General features: G+C 35.9%; 3 protein-coding genes and 1 pseudogene across 4 annotated transcripts in view; 3 read left to right on the forward strand and 1 right to left on the reverse strand.

Moving 5' to 3' along the window:
- The window catches only part of LOC129744533 (vacuolar protein sorting-associated protein 54), a 149,283-nt gene that overhangs the window by 15,175 nt on the left and 118,685 nt on the right, over positions 1-15,423 (forward strand). The window lies entirely within an intron of this gene.
- The window catches only part of LOC129744534 (cytoplasmic dynein 2 light intermediate chain 1), a 140,634-nt gene that overhangs the window by 5,459 nt on the left and 119,752 nt on the right, over positions 1-15,423 (forward strand). The window lies entirely within an intron of this gene.
- Positions 308-13,041, forward strand: LOC129744535 (GTP-binding nuclear protein Ran-like; annotated as a pseudogene).
- On the reverse strand, positions 4,280-5,497 carry LOC129742268 (putative uncharacterized protein DDB_G0294196). The gene is made up of 2 exons (XM_055734143.1): positions 5,341-5,497; positions 4,280-4,692 (listed from the first exon to the last, which is right to left on the reverse strand). Exons 1-2 carry the CDS (start codon positions 5,495-5,497, stop codon positions 4,280-4,282), a joined length of 570 nt encoding a protein of 189 aa, XP_055590118.1.

Raw genomic sequence — 15,423 nt, forward strand, 5'->3', positions numbered from 1 at the left:
GAAAACAAAATGACGTATGCGCCATTTCCACTCAAAGTGACGTAAGTTTAATAAAAAATATGTTTGCAACGCTTTGATTACGTCTCAAAGTAACAGTGAGTGTGAGGACCATAATAAAAGACTGTCTTTGTCTAATTCTGTAATTCTACGAATTAAAATTACTAGTAAATTACTAGTGGTAGCTTCAGGGCTAATAGAAATGAGGGACAAAACTTTTATACCATTATACTTGTAAAATTATTATTAATTTCAAAAGGTGTCAAAGGCTTTGCCTATTCACGAGGAGGTTGGGAAGGGCGGAAGGAGGTGGGTTTGGGTCTTAATTAAGTCCTTGTGTTTCATATTTTTTGCATAATGAATGACGCGTTTTAGTGCGAACTTTTTTTTTGCAAGAAACATACACAATAGGACTTCATTTTTCTAACCTGATGATAAGATAATATGTGAAAATATTGACAAGCTGGTTGGATTATTAGATTATTGATTCAATTTCATAAGGTATACATTAATTATAGAGGAAGAATGATATAATGGATTTATTTCTAATTTATTTCTAAATTGTTGACAGGAATGATATTATCAATATTCAGAATTCATCAATGTTATCGTTGACTTCATGATCTTCCTAATAATGTCGTTTGTCTTCTGGCATCAAAGGACAGAGTTTTTCAATAATATATTTCTTTCTTGACTTTTCGATATATCTATCCAAACTATTGAATAGGAGAGTTGATTGAAGACTGAATGTTGGCTTTTGTACTTCCTTCAACTGCGGTTGAGTAAATAGTTTAACTTTCCAGAATTCTCCTCCAAAACGTGTCTTGTAACTGAAATCGAAACATCCTCGCGTAAATCGAACCTGTTTCACGTCGCACAGTTTCGGGCGAGGTTTCAGTTTACTCAGAACAGATTGTTTCATCTGAATGCTGGGTTAAAAGAAGTCGCTGCAGCTCATTACGGATAAAAATGGTTCCATTTCAACATTAGACTGCTTTACACACTCAACAAAGTCCTAGAACGTGTAGAGTTCCCCTGACTTTCTTCATGCTTCGCTCGACCGCCGCATGGAATGCATCAGCCGACATAAAGGTCTGTCCTGTTTCCTAATATTTGAAGGTGACCTTATCAGTTTTGATGAGCGGTGAGTTTACTAACAATATTATATAAATCATCAAATTCCAGTTTTTGTTTTGGCTAGAGCAATTGTCAAGCCAATACAAAACTCGACTTGAAGAAGCAATCGACAATCCACCGACGTTCCATTCGCGGAAGTTGGATAACCTATTGAAGAATACGCTTCGTTAGTCCAGGAACCTGTTCTATTACCGGATTATCCTCAGGACAGCTCCGCGAGTCGCGAATATTTGACTGATTGTGAAAGAAAATACCTGGAAATGGTTTGTCGCATGCTACGATGGATGTACGTCATTTGGTCTTAGAAACAGTGAAAAATAATAGCTGTTTCCACAACAAAATGACGTTAGTAACATAACTTCCGTTAATAAACCTTTTTCCACAAATTATGTATTTGGCCATGTTTTGTCATCGTTTAAACTCATAGTGTACAGATTTGATTATTGAAATTTGTTCGGAGGCTCAATAAAAAAACGTTTTTGCAAAAAGCTCCGTACTGAAAATTTTACTCGCTGGCGCATACGTCAGATTGTCAGATTACGGCAGTGCTGCTATGTCACCCCTGCCAGTAGGCACCAAATGGCCTCCAGACTGTGCACTAGTGTTTATGCATGCGATGAAGTGTTCCATTGTCACGAACTCACGCACTATTTCATTAATTTGAAACATCTCCTTCACGCTATCACGTGAGAATATGGCTCCTGCCAATGGGGTAAGTACGACTACGCCCTTCTTCTCAATGGCATATCTAGTTATGACATTCAGGTGTGAAAGTGCTGCTAATGATGCCTGCTTTATTGTTAGGCACATCGTGTTGTTTCTGGCAATGGGATGGGTTTCTGGAGGGCTGTGATTTTTGTAAGTGCAGATCATGATCGTAGAAGTCACTATCCAATGTTCTTCTTCAGGCGGTATCTGTGCTGCTGCACCCTCGAGCCCATGGTATGACTTAGACATCCAGTAATCAATTGCCTCTTGATATCTAAAAAGTGTCGGGTCTAGAATTTCTTCTCCTACCCTCCCTAGGGACCCTATCTCAAACTTGACTTGATCCTTGCCTCTGAGACCTTCATTGTAACGCCTTTGTAACTTCACATGCAAATCATTTATGTCACGTCTTGTAACCTTGGTGACTATTCTGAGCTTCCAATTTTAGTCGTTGTCTTGCCCCTTTTTGACAGACCTGGATGATGGACCTATCTTGTATAAGATATGGCACATGATGTCATGCATCATGCTTTGATCACCAGGCTTCTGGTGGATTAGCACATCAGGCACTAATTTTGCAAATTCCCCTAGAAGCCTATAATAATCAAGTTGAGGACTCCCAATAAGAGCCACGACCTCCTCAACTGTCATCGACTTTATGACTATGTCCTCGGCATTTGACGTGTTTGCACTCATGTTTTGTAGCGTCCTGGAGTGCACTTCAAATTCAGCTGCCTCAGCCTCAGTTATCTCTGACAGGGCTGCCTTCAGTGAGGCAACACCTGTATACAACTGTTCTTTGGTCATGGTTTATTATCAGACAAGAGACACTGTGTGCAACTGGCAATACGTCGATTTCGTGATAGTCACAAAAGCTCTTCAACCCAGACGAGATGTCTGCAAATGAACTGAATGAAAATTCGAAGCTTTCTATGTTGAACCTTGATCGTACTGGAACTTTCACTACTCCTCTGTCTAAGAATGGTAATGGGTACAATAGTCCACAATGGCAAATAGAGCTTGTAACAATCGCTGTTAATCTGGAGTCAAATCTGAGCAAAAGTTTGCAATCAGTTTTATTCTCATTAAGTTTTGTTATGGCTTCATACAGTATGAACATTAATTCTATATTTCAAAAAAAAAAAAAAAAAAAAAAAAAAAAAAAAAAAAAAAAAAAAAATAAGAAAAAAATACGTTATCCATAACTCTCTGGAATGTTGAAGGGGCATTTTTTAAGCCGAAGGGCATTCGCAAAAAATCATAGTGCCCGTTTTCGACACTAAATGCAGTTTTTGGAATATCAGTCTTCTCTACCTCGACCTGGTGAAAACCAGAGGCGAGATCGAGTGTGGTGAAATACATTGAACGGCCTAGCTTATCGAGAACGTCTGTTATATTCGGAATCGGATAACGATCCTCGATGGTTTTTTCATTCAGTTTTCTGTAGTCTATCACTAGTCTCCATTGTTTGTGTCCGGAAGCGTCTAATTTTTTCGGGACGATCCACACAGGTGACGTCCAGGGACTACTAGAATGCTGAATGATACCTTGTTCGAGCATTTTGGAAATCTGCCGTTGCACCTCTTCCCGATGACAAAAAGGGTATCGGTAAGATTTCACATGCACTGGCAAATCGTCCTTTGTTTTTATGTTATGCTTTATGGCACTGGTGAAGGTAAGCTTGTCGCCTTCAATGAAAAATACGTCCTCATATTTATGGATTAATTTTACAAGTTTACTTTGCTCTTCATCGTTTAAATGCGAGAGTCGAAGTTGTTCGAGAAGAGATTTTTTTATGATAGGTTTTTCTGAAGTTCGTGTTCCACATTCAAAATTTTCAATTTCTGGTTTCAAAGAATGTTCGTTCAATCTAATTCTACAGGCCTCGTTCGAGTAATTCGTAATTACTACTTGAGCTTGATTATCAGATACACTATACAATCCAGAATGAATCATCACTTGTGATTGAAGTACATGATCGTTTTCAAGCAAGAAATCTCCACTGGAGACTGAATCTATGGGTAGACTGATAACTTTAGTTTCGTGTGAATTCAAATGGATGTTTTGGACGTCGGGATATTTCCTATACATTTTAATTTTTCCATTTGGGAATTGAAGTTCATTTGTTTCAGTTGCAATGTTCACCTTGGCATTTTTCAACGTTTCATAGCCAATTAAGCCGTCGAAAAAAGGATGAAAATGAAATACAAAAAATGTTGACTTTTCTAGGTCTTCAAATTGAGAGAAGGGATTGAATTTTACGAAGCGGTTTATTTCATGTGACCGCTTACATTTCGAACACGCAATGGTGTTGTAGTTTTACAACGTTCTAAATTAACATGGTTTGGGTCGATATAATTTTTATTGGCTCCTGTATCGATAAGAAATCGTAGAGGGCCTTTAGTGGTTTCAATTATGATGTACGGTATGAAATTGTTTACGCTAGCGGCAGTAAACGTGTGACCGCTTGAAAATTTAGATCATCTGTTTCATCTCGTGGCACATCAGCTGATGATGGCTCGCTGGTCGTTGCCTCTGCTGTGTCAGCATAAATTTGATCTGGTTGTTGCTGTTCCATTTCAGCGCTGTTAATTGGGTCACTATGTTCGCCGTACAAATGTAAGGAGGGGTCTTGAGGATAGTACCATGCATATTCCTGTTCTAGCTGGTAATGTGGTCTATTTATGTAATTCATGTGACGTGACCTTATCGATGGGTCAACGTCCATAGGAGTTGGTTTGGGTTGTGGATTGAAAAATCTAGGCATTGGTTGAAACGGTCTTGGTTGGAAGGCTGATGGATGTGGTCTTGGAGTTGGTTGATATCTTGGTGGGGGTTGCAATAGCCTCGCTGAGGGTTGGAATAAATTTGGTGGTAAATAGTTTGGTTTTGGTGGAACTGTGGGTGCAGGTTTGTAAGGGTTTTTAACGTAATTATAATTTCCCTCTTCTAAACAAAGTCTCAAGGCATCCTTTAATGTCTTTGGAGCTTGAGCTCTAATAATAAGCCCAAGTGGTTCTTTCAGACCTGCAAGAAATACCTTTAATCCAAGCCCCTGATAAAATGTGTTTTTTGCTTGTTTGACGTCTTCATTTTCTTCATTCAAATTCAGTAAATTCACTAATAATGAAATTGAATGCGAAATTTTACTGTAAAAATCTTCGACGGTAGTTGATTGATTTAGTTTAAACAAATCCCTAGTCAGGGAGATTTCGTCACGTTTATCACTGTAATGAGTGATCAACGTGCTTTTCATGTCCTCCCAATTCAGAGAAGTACCATAAATTTCAAGTACAGTATCTGCATCTCCTATAATTTTTGTCCGGATTGCTTGCATCCAAACTGGAAAGATAGGTGTGTTCCTAGCCTCTTCCAAGAAAGGGATTAAATTATCTATTGATTTAACGAAACTGTGTAACTTCACAGGGTTACCATCAAAGCTGCCAATGTCCCTGATAATTTGAGGAGTTTGGAGTGATTTCAAAATCGCTTCTGTACCTCCAACTGGTTGGGGTAATTGATAACGAAGTGGTTGGGCCTGAGCTGCTTGGACAGCTTCCACGGCACCTTGCAATTCCATTCTAAGCTGGTGTATTTGATCGTCGCGATCAATAATCGCAGTTTGTAGTTCAGCCAATCTAGCTTGATTATCCATTTCGATTTTTTTTTTTTTGATTATCACTTTCACTTATTTAATCAAACAAAAAAAATCACTTGTTAGTATTTTTACTGTTAGTATTTTTACACTGTCATCAAATTGTTAGTTAATTAGGGGTTATACATAATAAAATTACTTACGTTACTTCCTAGCAGTCCAACGGAGTTTAGTTTAATTACCACACTCGCGGTTCGCGTTAGATTCTACGGGTTTCAAAAAGATATTCCACGCAATTCGCACGATATTCGTTCGCGGAAGCACTCACGGCGGTACATATATATCATGACCCCAGGTCAATAATATATACTGTCTTGCATCCCTATACAGTCTACATGTAGATGCCTTAACCAATATAAGGGAATCCATAATATTAAGTTTGAACACATCCCTAAGTTTGTTATATAACCTTATCGACCTGTTTGTAGAAAGTACATCGTCAACACTAATCTTACCTCCAACAATGAGATCATAAAACCACCTAGAGTGACCTTTATTTGGTTTCCTTAAATCACCGGGTTCATAATGACATATACAAGGCTTTGAGTTGAGTGCACATTTTGCAGAAAGGTCACAAGTGTCACATATCTTCATAGGTAATTGCTGCAGAACACAAGTTATAATCTTCTCTGTAATATTCACACTTTTGATCACATATTCTTCAGTGACTTCTTTCTTCTTGTACTCTGCAACAGCTGGCTCCTTGATGAACTTGTTGATCTCACTAATGCTGTCGGTAATTAGCATTATAATCTCACTCGGTTCTTCTGAGGTCGCAATCAAAGAATGTGAGATTCCACTTGACGATGCACTTAATGAAAACCCGTCGATGATGGTCCACTTACAATAGCTGTCTCTTTGGCTGCTTCCCTCATCTTGCGTACTGAAACTTTACTAGCTTCCATTTCATTCATTATTGTGTCAAAGTCCCAACCTAGTGGCACCCCACCAGTTGCAAACCCACACAATATCCTGAAAATCACCTTGTTGTGTTCTCTTCTAGCAGTCACATATTGCTTGATGGTCTTAGTTACAATCGATTTCCTAACAGCCGTGTCTTTTAGTGTTGATGTTGCCACTAATGCACATACTGCTGCTATGTCACCCCTGCCAGTAGGCACCAAATGGCCTCCAGACTGTGCACTAGTGTTTATGCATGCGATGAAGTGTTCCATTGTCACGAACTCACGCACTATTTCATTAATTTGAAACATCTCCTTCACGCTATCACGTGAGAATATGGCTCCTGCCAATGGGGTAAGTACGACTACGCCCTTCTTCTCAATGGCATATCTAGTTATGACATTCAGGTGTGAAAGTGCTGCTAATGATGCCTGCTTTATTGTTAGGCACATCGTGTTGTTTCTGGCAATGGGATGGGTTTCTGGAGGGCTGTGATTTTTGTAAGTGCAGATCATGATCGTAGAAGTCACTATCCAATGTTCTTCTTCAGGCGGTATCTGTGCTGCTGCACCCTCGAGCCCATGGTATGACTTAGACATCCAGTAATCAATTGCCTCTTGATATCTAAAAAGTGTCGGGTCTAGAATTTCTTCTCCTACCCTCCCTAGGGACCCTATCTCAAACTTGACTTGATCCTTGCCTCTGAGACCTTCATTGTAACGCCTTTGTAACTTCACATGCAAATCATTTATGTCACGTCTTGTAACCTTGGTGACTATTCTGAGCTTCCAATTTTTGTCGTTGTCTTGCCCCTTTTTGACAGACCTGGATGATGGACCTATCTTGTATAAGATATGGCACATGATGTCATGCATCATGCTTTGATCACCAGGCTTCTGGTGGATTAGCACATCAGGCACTAATTTTGCAAATTCCCCTAGAAGCCTATAATAATCAAGTTGAGGACTCCCAATAAGAGCCACGACCTCCTCAACTGTCATCGACTTTATGACTATGTCCTCGGCATTTGACGTGTTTGCACTCATGTTTTGTAGCGTCCTGGAGTGCACTTCAAATTCAGCTGCCTCAGCCTCAGTTATCTCTGACAGGGCTGCCTTCAGTGAGGCAACACCTGTATACAACTGTTCTTTGGTCATGGTTTATTATCAGACAAGAGACACTGTGTGCAACTGGCAATACGTCGATTTCGTGATAGTCACAAAAGCTCTTCAACCCAGACGAGATGTCTGCAAATGAACTGAATGAAAATTCGAAGCTTTCTATGTTGAACCTTGATCGTACTGGAACTTTCACTACTCCTCTGTCTAAGAATGGTAATGGGTACAATAGTCCACAATGGCAAATAGAGCTTGTAACAATCGCTGTTAATCTGGAGTCAAATCTGAGCAAAAGTTTGCAATCAGTTTTATTCTCATTAAGTTTTGTTATGGCTTCATACAGTATGAACATTAATTCTATATTTCAAAAAAAAAAAAAAAAAAAAAAAAAAAAAAAAAAAAAAAAAAAAAAAAAATAAGAAAAAAATACGTTATCCATAACTCTCTGGAATGTTGAAGGGGCATTTTTTAAGCCGAAGGGCATTCGCAAAAAATCATAGTGCCCGTTTTCGACACTAAATGCAGTTTTTGGAATATCAGTCTTCTCTACCTCGACCTGGTGAAAACCAGAGGCGAGATCGAGTGTGGTGAAATACATTGAACGGCCTAGCTTATCGAGAACGTCTGTTATATTCGGAATCGGATAACGATCCTCGATGGTTTTGCCTTTCTTTCAGAAAGGTATAGTTATCGGTCGATTTGGGAGATCATTAATTATGGGTCTTAGATATACCTTTATAGGTACCTATCGAATCAGCTCGTCGAGTTTAGACGATGTCTGTGTATTTGTGTGTATTGGTGTGATTTTTTGTAAACTTTTTTGCACGTTTTTGCGAAACTGGGCAGTACAATAAAAATGATTTTTAGCTTAAAAAATTTGATTTTTTTTCTTCTTCGTCCTATAAAAGAAAGAAAAAAAAAACAAAATAGTTTGAAAAATAAATTTTCATAGTAATTATCATCAAATCATGACTCCAAAAAACGTGTCAATTTAGCTTGCTAGCCACAACCAGCAATCACTAAAATCAAGATTATCGTGTCTATGACGTCAAATTATACGTGACGTCATAGATACGCGCATGCTATCTAAACGTATGGATCTGTCTATGTGTGGAAGGGAGAACAGACAGGCTTCACTCCCACTCAGGTTTGATGTCATCGTGACAGAAAACGTGTGGGAGGAAGACGACAATTCAAATTTTCCCGGCCTATGGTAGTAATTTTTTTCATTTTAATGGTTCAGTTTGAAACCGAACCATTTCAAAAATTTCGGAACCGAAGCTCCGAATTATAAACATAAAATTGGTTTTAACCAAGGGGTACGACCCCGAAATTAATAAAGTCGTTGATGAGTACGTCATGCCCACACTGCATGGTACGAAAGTGATTGTTACTTCGAGATTCTCCCAACAATATATTCAGGTTGCTCTGTGAAGGACAAAACGACGAAGGGGCGCGTGTGGGAGAACGAAGCACACCATATCAATTTCTTCACACGCTCATTTTCATTTACCATTTTAATGGTTACCTAATTAATTATTTTAGTTTTTGCTTTTGAATAAATTTTTGGAAAAACTGCAATCATAATGGTAGTTCTCATGTAAAAAATATAATAATGTTAAAAAAGTTGACATTGAGATATTTTTTTGCCTTTCTTTCAGAAAGGTATAGTTATCGGTCGATTTGGGAGATCATTAATTATGGGTCTTAGATATACCTTTATAGGTACCTATCGAATCAGCTCGTCGAGTTTAGACGATGTCTGTGTATTTGTGTGTATTGGTGTGATTTTTTGTAAACTTTTTTGCACGTTTTTGCGAAACTGGGCAGTACAATAAAAATGATTTTTAGCTTAAAAAATTTGATTTTTTTTCTTCTTCGTCCTATAAAAGAAAGAAAAAAAAACAAAATAGTTTGAAAAATAAATTTTCATAGTAATTATCATCAAATCATGACTCCAAAAAACGTGTCAATTTAGCTTGCTAGCCACAACCAGCAATCACTAAAATCAAGATTATCGTGTCTATGACGTCAAATTATACGTGACGTCATAGATACGCGCATGCTATCTAAACGTATGGATCTGTCTATGTGTGGAAGGGAGAACAGACAGGCTTCACTCCCACTCAGGTTTGATGTCATCGTGACAGAAAACGTGTGGGAGGAAGACGACAATTCAAATTTTCCCGGCCTATGGTAGTAATTTTTTTCATTTTAATGGTTCAGTTTGAAACCGAACCATTTCAAAAATTTCGGAACCGAAGCTCCGAATTATAAACATAAAATTGGTTTTAACCAAGGGGTACGACCCCGAAATTAATAAAGTCGTTGATGAGTACGTCATGCCCACACTGCATGGTACGAAAGTGATTGTTACTTCGAGATTCTCCCAACAATATATTCAGGTTGCTCTGTGAAGGACAAAACGACGAAGGGGCGCGTGTGGGAGAACGAAGCACACCATATCAATTTCTTCACACGCTCATTTTCATTTACCATTTTAATGGTTACCTAATTAATTATTTTAGTTTTTGCTTTTGAATAAATTTTTGGAAAAACTGCAATCATAATGGTAGTTCTCATGTAAAAAATATAATAATGTTAAAAAAGTTGACATTGAGATATTTTTTTTTATATTGTAATCTTAAATTTTATATTCGTCTTCTTAATTGATTTTGATCGGTATGTTATGATGTTATGTTATGATCGATATACTTATGCGTTGACACCAGCCCGACATACCATATACTAAACAGAAAATTTCAAAATTGATCATATATACAAATTTGAAAATATACTTTACCGATCATTGGACTCTATGTTAGAATCATTGATACTTATTTTTCGCTGTCTTCACTCCATAGGTTACCCAGAGCAAATGTTTAAATAAATAACCCTAATAACCCTATTTTTAATAGGCGTAATTTCACGTTCAAACCTGTTCCAACGAAAATGCATCAACAAAAAGTTTCACCCAATTTAATTTTATCAACTGTTTCAAAGTTTAAAGTGATTTTTTTGTACAGACGCGTTAATTTCAAGCTGTTGAATTCTTTGGTTTAATCCAGTATTTCTGATTTTAAACTTAATTTAAAAAAAAATCGGATCCAATAGTAAGTTTCAAAATTCAGATTAAAATCCAAAAATCTGAGATTTGAGATTTTTTTGGCAATCAGGACAATTCAGTACATTTTGAAAACAAATTTTCAAAAATCAGGACAATTCGAAAGTTTTAGAAAAATCAGGACAACCTCTCGAAAGTCAGGACAAGTCCAGAAAAATCAGGACACCTGGCACCTCTTGCGTGCATTACAATTGTTCAGTTGTTGTTGTTGTTTCTCTTGTGCTCTGAGGTGCCAGGTAACCTGATTTTCAGAATTTGTCCTGATTTTCGCGAGACCGTCCTAATTTTTTAAAAACTCTCGAGTTGTCCTGATTTCAAAAATTGGTGCCTAAATGTCTTGGATTGTTCTGATTATTATGAAAGCCTCTAAAATTTAATCGAATTTGTAGTTAAACTATGAGAAAATCTAATAAATCTGTTATAAAATAGTTAAACCCTTTCAACAGATGGTAATCTTCCCCAAGTATCATTTTTAGTTTTTTAGAATCTAGAAGGTACTTTTCAACTTCGTTATAAAACAACTTTAATATATATATACCTTATTAAAACAACTTATAAGTGTTAAAAGGCCCACCTACAGGAGGTTCTGAAGAGAAGATAAAAAGTATCTTATGCAACCATCTGGACTGAAAAGGGTTTCAATGAGGGCTTGTTTAAGATAATTAGTTCTATTTTCGGTTTTTGAATTTTATAAAATAGAATATTCTGACTCAACTTCAAACTCATTTTATCTTTTAATTGTGTGAAGACCAAAACTGACTGTGGAATCAATTATAATAATCGACCTTTTATCACAATTCTACATGGAAAAAGTTCATGCGCTTTCAATTTTACCGATCAATTTTGCGTAAAACTGGCAAATAAAACGCGCTCTCCTTAAATTCTAAGTAATAATAGAGAATTGCTCAGAAATTGCTTCATAGCAACACTGTTTTAGTAACTTATGATTATATCTAATGAATTTCTCTCTTTGTTAATTTTTCAAGTAGCAAATGGTGACTACGAGCCTTGTCTTCCGCCACCAACCCAAGGTAAAAATTAACTCAGAATAGTAATGTATATTCAGATTTCCAGTTAAAATTCTTAATTCAGTATTAATATTCAGAATTCAGATTGAGAATCTTCATATTTTAAAATCCAACATTTAAATTTAAAATATAGATCCGGATTCAGATTATGATTCAATGTTCAGATTCCTAGCTTAGATCATATTTAAAATTAAAATTAAAATACTCGATTCAGACTCAAGATAAAATTTGAAATTACAATTTTTTATTCGAATTCGTAATTTGAAATTCGCCATTCAGAGCTTCAAAGCAATGAAATTAAGCGCTACACTATTTCACTTTAGAAAAACAAAAACAAAACGATAAGATTAATAAATCTACAACTCACACCATCAACAGCCCTATTTGCCACTGGTAGTGTTAGTAGCATAATGCTGAGTGTTTAATTAATGCTTTCCAATCTTAATTAAATTAATGGAGTTTTTCTTTATTGAACTTGATTCAATTCCATTCAATATGGATGCTTTTACACCCTATTGATATCTTTGTCTTGACTTTTGAACTTTAAACATTCAGCCCTATTAACACACTTTCAGTTGATCTGACTATTTCGAAATCGTCGTGCACAACGTCAAAGTTAACCAAAAAGGAACAAACAAAAACAAAAAGGTTCGTTTCCAGAGGAATTTTTTTTCAAAGTCGATCCGAAATGGGGGTTCCTTCCTACAAAAACGGGCCCATCCGGTATCGGGATTTGACGCGAGTTTGTGGAAACCCAATCGTGCTGTGCGGCAACAAGGTCAACATCAAGGACCGCAAAAGGAAAGCTAAAGCTATCGGGTTCCACCGGAAAAAAAGTCTGCAGTACTACGACATCTCGGCCAATTCGAACTACAACTTCGATCCGATTTTCTCACTAGTCGGTGATACCACTATGGAGTATGTCGCCAAGCCCGTACTGCTCTCGCCAGAGGCCAAGATGGACAAAGACTTGCAGCAACAGATCGAGAAGGACTTGCAAGAGGGCACAGGACAGCGCACTTCCGGATGAGGAAGATCTGTAAGACGTCGTGAGAAAACCGCTGTCTGTTGTTGAACCTACCCTGGTGCTTTAAGCTTGCCCGATTGACCAAAATACGAGAATTTCCATATTTAGAAACCTTTTAAATGTACCCATTTAGGAACCTACTATTTTCTTTTTTTGCGGAGATAGAAATTCCCGTTTTGAGAGGATGAAATTTTTATTGTTCTAGCGATACATAACTACAGCATAGACTCAAAATCAATGCATGAGAAGACGGTTTATTTAAAAATTTACAACAACAAAAATATGGATGAGATTTATTAACGATTTTTGATTGATGTACATTTCTGATTCCAACGATTCAACATTTTAAGAGCAGATTTACGTTATATTGTTATTAATGATAATGAAATTGGTTCTAAAAAACCGCTAAAACCCTTCTTTTAATTCATAATTTAAAAGTTCTGATTTAGAATTAAGTATGAAAACAAATCCAACATTAAGAATCAGATTTCATTTCAGAATTTTAATGTAAAATTAAGATCCAAAGTCACTTTCTGATTCGGATTCATAATTATTTAATTAAGTTCAGAATCATATTTTGAATTAATAAATTGAGGATCAAATATGATATATCGATTTTTCGTTCGCTGCAAGTGTATTAAACTTAGACGCATAACTTGAACGTAATAAATTTAACAAAACAAAAATTTCTTTTACTAAATTAAGCACAACACTTTTGGTAACTCAAAAAGACCTAAATAAGTTAAATTTGTGTAGTGGTTTCTAAACTATGAATTGCCGAATTTCGGTGTTTCAATCTGAATTTCGATTGAAAATTTAATTTTGAATTCAGATTCTGGATTCCATTGCAGTTTTGAAATAAGAAATCAGATTTAAAATTCATATTTAGAGTAAATATACATACGACATCACATTTCAGTTAAGTTTGAAGACTATTAGTCCAGATTTAGTTTTTTTTCGGTTCAGATTCAGGATTCAGGCAGAATTAAGATGTAGGAGGCTTTAGAACTCAGTAATTAGCATTTAAAATATCATGCAGACACAGGCTTCAGATTAAGATCCAGTTCAGAATTTAGATTTAAAGTAGTTTCTAGATTTAAATTTCAAACTTAAAGATTGAATCAAAATTCTGCATATACCTAATCCTTATTTGTATTTCAAATTTAAATTTTCTGATTTTAAATTCAGAAAAAAATTAAACAAAAATTGTACTTTAATTAGAAATTATGATTCAATGCTCCGAATAAGAATCAGATTCTGATTTGGATTCTCAATTTCTAATTCAGATTAAGGTCTTGAATCAGGTATGGATCCTGTTAAGATTTAGAATTCCTAATTCAGATTTAAAATTCAGTTTCAGAACTCAGATTCATAATTGTGATTTAGAATTGAGACCCAGTATTCAATTTCATAATTCAGATTAAAAATCGAGGGTCAGAATTGAGATTCCAAACCAAAGTCAGATTCTGAATTAAAGATGAAATTATTAAATTAAATTAAAACTACTTATTTATCTTAAAACAGTTTTTAATATTGTAATCTTTAATTTAATATTCATGTTCTTAATTGATTTTGATCGGTATTTTTTTATGATCGGTATACCTATGCATGTAGACCAGGCCGACAAACCATTTACTTAACTAAAAATTTCAAAATTGATGATATATAAAAATTTGAAAATATACTTTACCTATAATTGGACTCTATGTTAGAATCCTTGATACTTATTTTCGCTGTCTTCACTTCATAGGTTACCCAGAGCAAATGTTTAATTATTTGAAACACATGGTTGGGAGCCTTTTTTTATATTGTAATCTTTAATTTTATTTTCATGTTCTTAAGTGATTTTGATTGGTATGTTTTGCCTTTTTTCAGAAAGGTATAGTTCATTACGGCTTTTCGATCCATCGCTTCCTAAATATGTAAATTAAAGGCGAGAAATCGTGCAGGCGTTTGTTTGTTATAAAATAATCGTTTATTTATTTTTGAGTTTCTTTCTCGATCGTAACAAAAAAATCGTTTTTATCGATTGTAACAAAAAATCGTGTAGTTTTTCAAAAATCCTTTTTTATCCCTTACAGTTTATTCCGTTTGATAGCTTCATTTAACGAAAATCATTTACAAAAGTGATTTTTGTAAACATTCTACCGTTATGGATTAAAACACGCAAAACAAATATGTTTTGAATCTGAAAGAAAGGCTCAAATCCACTGTTAAGTGTATTAAATCGGGTTTTTTCATTCAGTTTTCTGTAGTCTATCACTAGTCTCCATTTTTTGTGTCCGGAAGCGTCTAATTTTTTCGGGACGATCCACACAGGTGACGTCCAGGGACTACTAGAATGCTGAATGATACCTTGTTCGAGCATTTTGGAAATCTGCCGTTGCACCTCTTCCCGATGACAAAAAGGGTATCGGTAAGATTTCACATGCACTGGCAAATCGTCCTTTGTTTTTATGTTATGCTTTATGGCACTGGTGAAGGTAAGCTTGTCGCCTTCAATGAAAAATACGTCCTCATATTTATGGATTAATTTTACAAGTTTACTTTGCTCTTCATCGTTTAAATGCGAGAGTCGAAGTTGTTCGAGAAGAGATTTTTTTATGATAGGTTTTTCTGAAGTTCGTGTTCCACATTCAAAATTTTCAATTTCTGGTTTCAAAGAATGTTCGTTCAATCTAATTCTACAGGCCTCGTTCGAGTAATTCGTAATTACTACTTGAGCT

The sequence above is a fragment of the Uranotaenia lowii genome, chromosome 2 (genome assembly GCF_029784155.1).
Source record: "Uranotaenia lowii strain MFRU-FL chromosome 2, ASM2978415v1, whole genome shotgun sequence".
NCBI classification, from domain to species: domain Eukaryota; kingdom Metazoa; phylum Arthropoda; class Insecta; order Diptera; family Culicidae; genus Uranotaenia; species Uranotaenia lowii.